Here is a 13,492-nt window from a genome sequence, read left to right as displayed (position 1 = left end):
CGCCCGTCTCTCCAATTTAAAGCAATTTAGCTGGAGTCGGGTATGAATTACTCAGTGCAGAGTTAACCAGCACCTGCTTGTATTTAATTGGCATGTCTGTTAATTGCTGTGATAGTCATTCTTGTATAATAGCGAGGAGGTGGGAGAAGTGATTCTGGAGTTCTCTGCTTCCTGCATTCTCTAACGGGTTCCACAGCCCAAGTGCTTTGCTGTGTGCCTTGCAGAAGGGACCCACCAGAGATCTATCACCTTCCTGAGTTGATGGTTATGTATTGGGCACCCTTTAAAGGACCCAGGTCCCTCAAGCCGGTGGGCTGGCTATATAGGTCTCTTCTGAACTGTACAATTATTGTTGTCCAGTAGCACCTAGACGTCTCAACTGAAGTCAGCGCCCCATTGCGTGAGGTGCGGAGGGACCGCACAGTGAGAGAGGTTCAAATCTAAAAAGCCAAGAAAAGAACAGCTGTTCCCACCTTGCATGTGGGGTGATGAGACGCAGACAGGGTGAATGGCTTTACCCAAGGTCACATGAGGAGTCTGCAGGAGACCAAAGAATTGGACCCAAATCTCCTGAATCCCAGCCTGGTGCCTTAACTGGAAGCCCATTCTGCCTCTCAGGAGACAAATTTCAAGTGCAGGCTGGGAAGTCAAGGCCTGAACCAAAAACCTGGAGTGGAATCCGGGACGTCTGGATCAGATCTGACCTTTGCCTTACACTGCCAGATTCTCAGGGGGCCATATCAATAACACATACCTCCTCTATAGGGCATGGCAGCTAGAGATTGCAACGTGCTTTACAAAGAGGCCCCTCCACCCATTTGCAGTCCCAGTTGTAGTCCATGGGGGTGTGGTGTAGTAGGATTGGAATGGAACTCAGGAGAGCCAGATCCTGCTTCCAGCTCTGCCACTGACTTGCTGTGTGGCCCTGGGTGAGTCACTGCCCCTCTGTATCTCTGACTTCTCTAGCCACCGTCACTGTAGTGTTTGAGCACTTCACAACTGCCATCTGCAGTAGGACAATCCCATTTTACAAGGTAGGTTGTCACGCTCTTGAGCACGCTAACGCTACGGTAATAAAAATGGTTTGGGTTGGGGCTCTGGCACGGCAGGGCCGTGCCTAGCGATGGGCGAGCGGTTGCTGCGTATCTTTGGAGACGGTCTGGAAAAAGCAGTCAGACTAGTGCAGAGCCGCTGGCGTCCCTGACACAAGCGAGCGCTCGCCAGTCAACCTGCCGGGGCAATTCTCAGCGCCTTTCTTTGCCACCGCTTGCACCAAATGGCATAAAAACCCGGCGAGTGAGGGAAGAAAAGCCGAAGAGCTGTGGCATGGTGATGGTTGCCATGGAGACCACCTCATCCGTAGCCATGTCTTAAGAGTGTCTGGCTCGCTTTGTGCCCTGCGCTCAGAGCCGCGAGATAAAGGCGATAGAAAAACGGTGGCGGCAATGGAACGGGGATAAATTCAGGCTGGTTGGAGTTAGGCTAAGGAAGGACTGGTCCTAGATTCCAAGGCCAGGAGGGCCCATTGTGATCACCTGGTCTGACCCACTGGATAACACACGCCACAGACCTTCCCCAAAATAATTCCTACTGACAGTATGGGGTAGTTCCTTTGCGGGGCTCTAAAGACCCGGGCCCAGTTCCTGCTCCAGCCATAGATTTCCTTCTATGACTTAGGCTAGTTACATAATAAACATAATAGTTGCATAAACGGTACTTTTGTTCCCCATCTATAAAATGGAAATAATGCTTGTGTCTCACAGGGGTGTTGGGAAGGGAAGAAAATCTGTTAATGATCGCGAGGATCTGGGATACTACTGGGATGAAGGCTAGATCCTTGGATTGTAAGCACTTTAGGGCGGGGACCATCTTTTTGTACAGCGCCTAGCACCATGGGGTCCTGGTCTGTGACTGGGGCTCCCAGGTGCTACGCTCATATAAATGAAACCAATTAATGAATAACACAGCTATGTGCTTGTGTAGCGTGAAATGGCAAAAGTTATGTATCAGGACAAAGCTGATCTCTCTCAACTTAATAATAATATTCATTATTATTAATCAAATATTATTTGTATTGGGGTAGCACCGATTGGCTGCAGTCAAGGGTCAGGGATCCATTATCTTCTGCACTTTACATCCACCTAGGAGGAGGCGATTTCTGCTCTGGAGAATTTACAGTTGAAGGACAGCACAAATCAACCAGTGGGTTAGGAGGGGATAGTCCTGTGGTGTGTTAGGTCATAAATCTTCCCTCTCTGATAGTCATTTTTCATTGGTCCCTTGCAGAGAAAGGTCAGCATTGTTATCCCTATTGTACAGATGGGTAAGTGGAGGCACAGACAGGGTAAGTGACTGGCCCAAGGTCACCCAGCAGGCCAGTGGCCAAGGCAGAAACAGAATGCAGCTCTCCTAACTCCTACTCTCATGACCTATCCATTAGACCTTACTGCCTCCCTGCTCTCTCAGCAATTCTTTTATTTCTGTTGCCTTCATTGCCCTGTGTCTTGGGTAGTCATTTGCGCTGGTGTAGAAGGCAGTGTTTCCACACCACTTGGCACTGGTGTCGATGACTGCATGAGGTGCGGGGCGCAAGGACCTCTCACTAGATTTCCTTTGAATGCAAGTACTGGCCAAAAGCACCTGTTGTGGTTAGTCTAAGCAGCCATCTGGTCCAGCCACTTGAACGAACCAGTGGATTTTAAAGTATGTGTAAATCAATCAAACTGCAGCCTCACTAATGCAGGTGACTTGTCCCTTCTCTTGGCCAGCTGATCACCCACACATTGCCCTGCACCGACTGGCCATCGCTGCAAGCGAGGGCAGGTCAGGCTATCTCTCTCTCCCTTTGAAATAGCCAGGCAGATGGGTGGATTTTCAAGTATCTTTAAGAACGTGTCTATCAAGGGCTGGATTATTCTTTACTGACATCTTCACCTCTGCTTGCATGCTGAACTCAAAATAAAGCCCACCACAGCTTTGGGAGCTGTTTGCCTGCAAGTGGCTTCCTTTCTTTTCTATTCAGGTTCTTCTTACTGCATTAGAGCAGCATCTAGAAGCCTCCTTGTACTAGGTGGATTCCATGCAAGGTCACTTCACCTAATTGATTCCCTTCCCTTGCAGGGGCCTGGGCCATTGGCACACCTCAGTCTCTCCTGTTCTCTGCCTGGGGCACACATCCATTTAGTCTCCTAGGGACTGAAATGCTATAGCTGAACTCAAGTGATTAGGCTTGATGTAGGGGAACATGGGTGAAACGTAATGGTCTGTGATACACAGTAGGTCAGACTAGATCAGTGGTTCTCAACCAGGGGTCTGGGGTCCCCTGGGGGGCTGCGAGCAGGTTTCAGGGGGTCTGCCAAGCAGGGCCAGCATTAGACTCGCTTGGGCCCAGGGCAGAAAGCCGAAGTGCCACCATGCGGGACTGCAGCCCGGGGCCAAAGGCTGAGCAACCTAGCTTTGTGTTGCCCCTGTGGTATGGGGTCCTGGGCAATTGCCCAGCTTGGTACCCCATAACACCAGCCCTGGGTTTTATATGCAGAAAAGCGTTGTTGTGGAACAGCTGGGCTGTCAAATTTTTATAGCATGTTGGGCGGGAGCTCAGAAAGCAAAAGGTTGAGACCCCCTGGACTAGATGATCTAATGGTCCCATCTGGCCTTAAACTATAGGCAGTGGGTGGGTGCTGCACAGACATCTAGTGAGAGACTGTCCCCGCCCCAAAGAGCTTACAGTCAATATAGCCAACTGGTAGGTGGGGAAACTGAGGCAGAGAGGGGGCATGTGACTTAGCCAAGGTTACATGGCAAATCTGGATATGGAACCCATCTCTTCTAACTCTCAGGGCAGTGCCTTATCGGCTGCAGTGATATCTGAGTGGCTGCTGGCATGACACAATTAACATCTGTCATGTGAGGTTAATTCCTCCTTTCCTGGTTTTTCATTGATGTGGATTGATCTGGATGGGGTGGTTCTTTCCACAGGTCTCCTGTGTTTTCTTTGCCTGACCATTCGTCCCTTGTTTGTACTTTGATCAAGGGCTGCTGCCCTAGGGTCTGCGTCCCAGGTGAAAAAGCCCACTCGGCTCTTAGATACCTTTTCCATTTCAGTCATGTAACCAGTGCTAGCTAATGGGAGCTGTTGCATGCTCAGCACCTCTGAAGATCAGATGGTAAGTGACTTGCTCCCAGGATGATACACTCAGCCAGTATCACAATCAGTAACTGCACTCAGGAGTCCTGACGTAGGCTCTGTGCTCACTGCTAGACAATACTGCCTGAGGAAGGCAGGAATAGTGCCCAGCGTCAGTTCTGCAACCCAGAAATCATGAGTCCTTGCTTCTGCTCTGACTGCACCCCCTCCCTGACCTGGGAAGAAAACGCACGTCAGTTTCCCCCTGTTCTAACCGCTAGACAACGTTCCTGTCCAGAATTGCAAATAGAAGCCGATGTTCTGGCATGCCCCTTCCACCTGCTCTAATCGCTAGTCTACAGTCCCTCCCAGAACTGGGGATGGACCCCAAGGCTATGTCTACACAGCAATAAAAAACCCTGGCACCAAGTCTCAGAGCCTGGATTAGCAGGCTCAGGCTATGGGGCTAAAAATAGCTGGGGTAGACACCAAAGCTGGAGTCCAGGCTCTGAGATCTTCCCCCTTCACAGGGTCTCAGATTCTGGGCTCTAGCCCGAGCCTGAATATCTACACTGCAATTTCGTAGCCCTGTGAACCCAAGTCAGCTATGCCGTGGGGCTTTTAATGCAGTGTAGACAGGGGTGCTGGAACAATTTGTATAGAGGGGGGTGCTGAGAGCCGTTGAACCAAACTGTAAACCCTGGATATGATGGAAACCACTTGAAGCCAGGGAGTGCGGCAACACCCCCAGCACCCCTAGTTTCTGCACCTATGAGTGGAGGTGTACCCCAAGACTCTATGGCAGCTGGTTTCCTATGCTTCCTTTCTGGAGGAAGCTCCAGGTTCCTGTCCTCTGCCCGGTCCACTAGGCTACACTCCCTTCCTCAAGGTGGGAATAGAACCCAGGCATCCTGACTGACTTTGGCTCCGGACACTGTGGCTTCAGGGCTGCTCCGATATAAGCTATGAGTTTAGAACAGTCGGCTCCAAGTTCCACACCTAGACAGATCTCCGTTTCTCTCCCCTGCCTTATGACAAACACGGCATATGAGAAGGCAGGATGAAACCCAGCAGAAGTTTAGCGTCCCGGGGCTGTGGGGCCTTGATTGGCCTGTCAGATTTGGGAGCCTCGTTTTTCTGCCTCAGGGGGCCTCAGTGTTGCTCATTATTGAAAAAGGGAAGAAAAGGCAAGGACTGTGAGCAGCAACTGCCTTGCAAGTCATGCCCTTTGTATCAGGGTTAACCCAGCTCTGTTCATTGACAGCCGAATCTCAAAGGGGATCTTAATAACGCCTCGCTTTTCTGAATCCTTTTCTTCTCCCTCTCAAAGATCTGAATTTGTCTTGGGCTATTTTTTGTTTGTTGGTTTGTTTGGGGTGGAAAGGAAACATTTTGTAAAAGTCACTGATTCTTTTTTTCCCCATTGTGACGGTCACAGAAGCAGTGCAAAAATGTCTTTTCCCTACAGCGTTGTTTAGTGGTTAGAGGAAAGGACTGGCGGTCAGGATGCCGGGGGAGAGGGTTGGTTCATCCAGGTCAGGCAGGCCTGTTGTCTAATGGTTAAAAGAAGGAGCTAGTTGCCAGGACTCCTAGGTTTTCTTCCAACGTTGGGAGGTAGTGTTGTCTAATGGTCAGAGCAGGGGACTGGGATCCAGGACTCCTGGGTTCCACACCCATCTCTGGGAAAGAATATGGTATAGTGATTAAAGAAGCTGACCTAAATTATGACACCCGAAGGGGAGTGCTGTCTACCCCTGCCACTGCTACTTTGTGTGACTTGGGGCAAGTCACTTATAACTTGATTTTCAGATGTACTAAACATCCACTGCTTCTGCTGTAACTCTGATAACTTCAGTATCCTTTTTTTTTTTTTTTAAATTCTGCTGAACTCTTGACCTCGATAATACCTTGTTGCTAATCGTGGAACAGAACACCTGTGGGGAGCTCCTGTTGACTCTAATGGTGCAGAATTAGATCCTGAGGCCTAAAACTCCAAATATGACCGTTATGGGTGCCATTTATGTACCCATCATCAGGTGATTGGGGCTTGCTTTTCAGAAGTGTTAGGTACCCTCAACTCTGGTTGTCTTTTGCGGGGCTGCAGGTACTCAGCACTTCTGGAAAATTCAGCTTAAGGTGGCACCTAAAATCACTGCCTGGTTTTGAAAAGAAAGGGCTAGGCAATGTTGCCAACTTGCACATTTTTAATGCATCATATAATTAACTTGTGGAACTCACTGCTGGTAGATATTATTTAGGCTTGCAGTAGCCATATGCAAAATAGGATTAGACATTTATATGGATAATAAAGACATACACACTTATATATGATAGGATCAAACATTTACAAGGGATGTAAATATTGATGCTTCAGGGCAGAAATGCCTAGGGTAGGAAGAAATTTCTCTCAGGAGCGGATTATTACATATTTGTACATTAGCGGGTTATTTGTATCGTCCTCTGAAGCAGCTGATGCTGGCCATTGTTAGCGGCAGGATGCTGGGATAATGGACCAAAGGTCTGATTTGTACAGCAGTATGTTGTGTTATTTCATACACCTTGAGCAGAACATAGAGCCCTCTCAGCCTGAATGCTTTGTATTTCAGATGAAGGAAACCAGAAAACAAAGGAAGAACCAACATAAAGTATCCATGATAGAGTAATCACTACAGATTTCTCTCACCCCCTTCCCCCCATTAATTACTAGGTCAGATAGTTTCTAGGCCTAATTTCTAGGCTGATATATGCTAGCTGAGGTCCCATTATGTATATTTCCAGCACCGGGATCCTTCCTGTTGTGATATAAACCGCTAGTAATATACCACCTTGAGTTGAATGAAAATTTTCCTTTGAAACCCTTTTTTTAAATAGCAAATACCCTTGGAGTAGGAATGTTTCATGTTTTGACCAAAAGAGAAAAAAAAAAGAATTGAACTCTTTGTTTAATCTCAATGGGGAAAAACCACACAAACAGCTCCACTTCATGGGCCAATTCATGGGACAGATCTCCTAGCCGTCTAGCTGAAAGTTTTATCTTCTAGACCAGTGGTTTTCAAGCTTTTTTTTCATTTGTGGACCCCTCAAAAATTTTGAATGGAAAATTGGAAATCTCAGACATAGCCTGCGGACCCCCGGAGGTCTGCGGACCACAGGTGGAAAAGCACCATTCTAGACCATTCTTCTTAGCTGGCTAGACCACTGTCCTGATCTGGTGGAGCAGGAAGTGGGGTACGGGGCTAGAGAGCCTCATGGTATGATTTGGTACTGCAGAAGGTGAGCTACTGGTGGACCAGTGATTTCTCTTGGTGTGGCAGAAAGTGGGATGCTGAGCTACTGGTCATAAGAATGGCCCTACTGGGTCAAAACAAAGGTCCATCCAACCCAGTGTCCTGTCTTCTGACAGTGGCCAATGCCAGGTGCCCCAGAGGGAATGAACAGAACAGGGAATCATCAAGTGATCCATCCCCTGTTTGGCAAACAGAGACTAGGGACACCACTCCTGCCCATCCTGGCTAACAGCCATTGATGGACCTATCCTCCATGAATGTATCTAGTTCTTTTTTTTAATGATCCCATATGGTGTGTCCTATCTTATCATCATATAGAGCGGGCCCCCATCTCACATGATCATATCGGTCCCACTTCCCTTTTGCTGCCGCTCTTCGATTGCCAGAGCACTGCAGCTGCACTGCTGTTTATTAACGGCACAGGGAAAGGTGCACACGTTTCAGTAACGAAGGAAAGAAAACCGGGGTTCAGCTGGTAAATGTCATTTCAATGCAACTTGTCCTTGGAAAGACCCTTGGTACTGGGGAGGTAAAAGGAACTTTTTGTTGCTTGTATGTCTGTGGCCTCCTGGGAATACGTGTGTCTTAGGCTTCCGAGTGTTCTTCTTTCATGGAAAATGAATAGTGGGTTTCGGAGAAGAAATCTTCCCCCTTGTATGCTTTGATACCTGGGTCAACAGGACAGACAAAGAAGCCAATTCCTGCTGCTGTGCCATTTATTTATGGCATTATTAGCAAATGTGATTTATAGATATCCATATACCCTTGATACCAACCCTTGTACCCAGAATTAAAGTAGCTGATGCAGAAGAAATAAATTGGACACTGGCAAACTTCATGGCAAGCTTATGAGGCAGGGAAGGCTGGGATTGCTTGGTTTTTGGGGGTGTAGACTAGTGATTAGGACAGGGGGACTTGGAGTCCTGGGTATTCTGGATCTGGGAGGGAGTATGGTCTAGTGTCAGAGCAGGGGCCTAGGTATCAACATTCCTAAGTTCTCTTCATAGTTTTGGTACAGTAGAGCAGTGGGTAAGTTGCTTGGCCTCACTGTTATCTTGTGGCAATGAGTTCCACCGGTTAATGATGCTTTGTGTGGGGGAAAAAATAGTACTTCCTTTTGTCATTTTGTGTGGTAAGGCTGAAATTGCATTGGTGGAGTCCTTGGAGATCTTGGGATGAAAGAGCGGGGACTGTATTTGTCTCTGTACAGCACCTACCACGTGGGTCCTGATTCTGATCCAGGCCCTCAAGTCACTGCTGTAATACAGTGTAATATTATTATTGCTGTTTTTATTGCTCCCTGTAAAAAGAAGCAGAGGGAAAAGCAGATGCACAAATATCATCCCCATCTTCCCTACCAAAACGTCACGTTTTCAAGGAAAAATTGTAATTTGAAAGTTGAAATTTGAAAAATGTTCTCCTGCTGCTGTTACTGTCCACAGAAAGGAACTGTGCGGGGCTCAAAACCCAGCCAGGGAGCTAACGCTTGGGCTGAAAAAGAAGCTGCCAAGAGCTTTTAAGGTTGATGCGGAGAGCAAGAACAGCTCAGCTTAGTTGAAAAATGAAGAGCTGCCAACTTTGGAATCCTATTGCATGCAGCTTAGACCCACTCCCTGCTGAGACATGCTGTCTCGTTGGGGCTGCTTGTAATGCTAGGCAGCTTGGTGCTTTGCCTTGCTGGGTCACTTCAGCCTCCTCGAAACAACCTCTGGAAAGATTTCTGCCGGTCAGGTCTCTTTCCAGGGCCATTTAGCAGGCGAAATTCACTACTGTGCTGAGGGCTAGTAGTAAGCATGGAGAGGAGAGGCAGGGTGGGCTGTGGGTAGAACAGCAGCCACAGACCTGGGCTTAAGTCCCTGCTCTTCCACAAACTTCCTGTGTCACATTGGTCAAGTCACTGGGCTGTCTCAGTTCCCCGTTATAAAATGGAGAGGAAAGCATTGCCCTACCTCACGGGAGTCTTGGGAGGATAAACACAGGAAAGATTGTGAGATCGGGGACATCAAAATGCCCCCAATCGCCTTATGCTCGGACTTCCCTGCAGCAGCATTCTGCCTGTGTGCTACCGAAGGCAGGATCACAAGCCTGAATAAACCAATGAAGTGCAATTATCCCGTTTATACAGATCAAGGAACTGAGGCCCAGAATGACTTGCGGGGTATGCCTACATTGCAGCCTGGGGGTGTGATTGCAGCTCATGGAGACATACCTGAACGAACTTTAGCTCACTCGAGGAGCAGAGCCATGGAGCCGTGGCAGGTGGCAACTCAGGGGACCTCACCAACAGAGTAATTACCCAGGGATCCAGGCGGGTTTGTATAGCACAGGTGTGTCTGTCGAGCTGCAGTCACATCCCGTGACTTTAGTATAGAGACATACTCAGGAGTCTCTGTCAGAGCTGGGACCCAAAAAGTCTAGTGCTTCCCCCATACCCTCCCAAAATCCTTCCTCTCCTTGTCACAGCTGATACCTGTCTCTTCACTGCATGCAGCGCTGCACACTTGGTCCCAGGTTTCCTGGAGCAGGAGGAATAGCTAGCTATTGTTATGGTTTTGTAATTGGGAATGAGTTGAGTTTTGCGCTTAAAGCCGGGATTCCCTTGCTTGGTGATGTGTGAAGAATGACAACACATCTGCCCCCCACCCCATATTGCTGTGCTTGCTTTTTCTGAGGACAGAATCTTAAACAGAAGGATTTAAAGAAACACAGACGTCAAACCAGATTGATCAGAGCGCTCCAAACCCAACTGGTGTTAGTAACAGAAAAACTCCAGGGCTGTCTTGGCTTCTTTTTAAAATTTTCTCTCTAGTACCCCTTAAGAAATATCTTTCCATGTCAGCTTGTTTATTGGCTGTTCAGGTACAGATATTTAAAAATGCAAAATTGAAGAGTCACTCAGAAAGCAGCAAAGAATTTAAATGACCCAGGCTAATGACCGGCCACTTGACTTCTTATGTCTTAAAAACCAAAAAACAACCGCCTTCCCCCTCCTGCTTTTCCAGAGTGTCAAAAAGGAACAGAAATTCACTGGTTTATTATGGCCGTCTTTCCCCATCCTCACATGTGTACAAAAATGCTTCCTGTTTGTGCCCTGGATGGTTCTCTGCTCTCTCAACAGGCCTGCGGAACTTGTGGCTAAGATATGACCCTGGATTCACTTCCCCGCTGTATCCCAGACTTGCTGCACAACCTGCAGCCAGGGTTTGAGTTGCTCAGTGCCTGTGTTTCGGGGTATTTTTGAAAGTGCTTCAGCTCCCAGCTAGGCACTTAATAAAGAACAGATTTTCAAAAGGGCTTAGCGCCTACTCTCCACTTCTATGCTGCTCCATTTGGTGCCTGAGTGAGACCTTAGGTCTTATGGAAAGCTGGCCATGAATCGCTCTGCACTCCTGTAAAATGGGTATAATATGTCCTGGTGTCAGTGAAATTTCCATTTGCTGTAAGGCTCCTTTGTGCTGGTCATCAGCGCATGTGCAATGGACCCAGTCATTTAACAGCGTCATCATCAGCCAGGTGGAGAGCCGATAGCCCGCCGTCGAAATGAGTCACTGGGCGCTCGACAGTGATATGTGACAGAGTCTGAAATGAGCAGCATCACGGGTCATTCAAAAAACTCCATTTCAAGAGATTGGCCGCACAGTTGCCCTGTCCTGTGGTTGCTGGAGTGGTATAAAGGGGCCTTAGGGTAAATAAGATTCAGCCCCAGAAGTTCTCCCTCTCTTGCACTGTTGTCGCCGTGTCTAGTTAGACTGTAAACTTTTTTGGGCAGGGATTGTGGCTCACTCTGTGTATGTAGGGTTGCCAGGTGTCCAGTTTTCCACTGGAAAGTCCGGTCAAAAAGGGGACCTGGCAGTGTCCAGTCAGATTTACTGACTGGACACAAAAAGTCCAGTTAACACAGGCAGAGGTGGTGGAGATGCAAGGTCATTAACCCTCATCAGCCCCAGCTCAGCCAGGGATGCCTACTACCTGCATCTTGTGGGCAGGCAGGCAGCAGGCTCTGAGTCAGACTGCAGCTCCCATCCCAGCCCCGGAGCAGAGGGAGCCCAGCTGGGGTGGGGAGTGGGAAGTGGGAAGTGGAAAGAATCGAGCTGGGGGAGGGGGAGAGCAGTGAGTGATGGGGGGAGAGGGGATAGGAGCCAGCAGGGGGGGCGGGGCCTCAGGGGAAGAAGTGGAGAAGGGGGCGGGGCCTCGGGGGGAGAGGCGGGGCAGGAGGGTCCTGTTTTCAGAAATTAGAAAGTTGTCAACCCTATGTGTATGTACAGCACCTGGCTCAGTGAGGCCCCTGGCTCAGTCCCGACCCCTAGGCTTTGCATGCAATAAATAATTAAAATGCAAGGAACCACTGCAGGTGAATTTATGCCGAGTCTTCATTTGTCGGCACGTTGCCTAGATTTTTAGACAATGATATAAGAAATACCTTGGTTGGGCAAACAGATTGGGTTAAGTTAGGCAGTCTGGAACCTGCTCTAGACATGGGTTTGGTCCTGGTATAACTGTGGGTTCGAGGGGTGATTTCTTTTTTAAAACTGATATAATAATATCAGTACCGGCGTGAGCACAGACTCACTCACACTGGTATAAAGGAGCCTTGCACCAATATAGCCTAGTCCCCTTCCTGTATGGCAATGACTGCATCAGCGTCAGCACCTTTCTACCAGAATCGCTGCATCTACACGCAGTATAGTATAGAGTTAAAGCAGTATTTAGGCAAGGCCTAGATTGACCTTCCACCCCCCTGAGCAGTGTAGTTAAGCCGAGTGTCCATCCCCCGCCAACTCCCCAGGTGCAACAAGGCTGATAGAAAAATTCTTCCATTGACCTAGCTATTGCCTCTTGGAGAGGTGGGCTAACTACGGGAATGGAAATCCACCTTCCGTTGATGTAGGAAGCATCTGCAGTAGGGTGCTACGGTAGCCTAGCAGTGTCTGTTGTGTAGACATGAACTCAGACACAGTGGTGATGGGCATGGTATAAACAGAGAGAGAGAGAGAGAGAGATTAGCTGCTCTCTGTTACCAGAGTCGATGTAAATAATCTTAATGCAGTTGTGTTTGTCCTGAGGCTAGGAATTTTGCTTGGAGTCCTTTTTTTTGGTGGTCATTTTGCTGGTGAATTTATTTTGATTGCAAGCTCCTGGGGGCTGGGATGGTGTCTCACTATGCGTCTATGCAGCACCTAGGACAATGGCATCTGGATACCTACTGAGGCCTCTAGGTGCTACCATACTTTGGCTCAGGGACTGTCTTTTTGTTCTGTTTATACCACCCCTAGCACAATGGGGTCCCGGTTCGTGACTGAACTCCTAGGGGCTACAGTAATACAAATAATAATAATTAGAAGGCTTTGCTTGAAAAATGTTTTAATTCCTTTTTTTTTTTTCGTCTCTTCCCTAGGTTTCCAAGCAGCCTCTGGAGGCCCAAAGCACCTGGAATTAACCAGACGGCAGCATAACATGAACTGAGAAAAAAGCAACCTGGATTTTTGTTTGTTTTTTTGGTTTTGGTTTTAAAAGCTTTTACATAACAAAAAAATTCTTTCATGAAAACGTTTTAAAACAGGGTTATTTTTCCCCTTCCCCTGAACAAGAAAGTCGTCCCCGTACGGTGAGGATTTCCGGAGAAGATGGGGAGGAAAAAGATCCAGATCCAGCGGATCACGGATGAGCGAAATCGACAGGTCGGTAATTCCTGATTTGATACGTTTTGTAGGGCTGATTCTGCCCCTCCACCCCACCCCAATTGATGCTCAAAGACCAAACTCCCATTTATTTGTGCCTCAGTTTCCCTATCTGTAACCTGAGGATAACGGCCTACATTTTCCAAAGTGATGAGCGATTTTGACTGCCCAAGCTGAGACGCCTTAAAGAGGCTGATTTTTCAGACCGTGCAGAGCATCTGCTCCCTAAAAATCTTCCTTTAAAGTGTCTCAAGTCAGGGCAACCAGAATCACTAGTCGCTTTGGCAACCTGGTTTTGCACCTGGGGAGTTTTAGAGGTACAGCCCCCAGCTCGGTGCAGAGCAGTGGCATTACAACACAGCAGTTCATTAATGCGAAATCAGGGGCTAGACGCTGCATCT

The 13,492-nt window shown here is 48.1% G+C and overlaps 1 protein-coding gene across 7 annotated transcripts in view; it reads left to right on the top strand.

The window, feature by feature from the left end:
• The window catches only part of MEF2D (myocyte enhancer factor 2D), a 176,618-nt gene that overhangs the window by 85,220 nt on the left and 77,906 nt on the right, over positions 1-13,492 (top strand). For all 7 annotated transcript variants that reach the window (XM_073323282.1, XM_073323281.1, XM_073323277.1 and 4 more), the window contains one exon: positions 12,809-13,091. In XM_073323282.1, the coding sequence (XP_073179383.1) occupies positions 13,038-13,091 (54 nt within the window). In that variant the 5' untranslated portion in view covers positions 12,809-13,037. The remainder of the gene's footprint in view (positions 1-12,808; positions 13,092-13,492) is intronic.

Source organism: Lepidochelys kempii, chromosome 24, assembly GCF_965140265.1.
Source record: "Lepidochelys kempii isolate rLepKem1 chromosome 24, rLepKem1.hap2, whole genome shotgun sequence".
Classification (NCBI taxonomy): domain Eukaryota; kingdom Metazoa; phylum Chordata; order Testudines; family Cheloniidae; genus Lepidochelys; species Lepidochelys kempii.
This window is presented reverse-complemented; position numbering and strand designations above follow the sequence as displayed.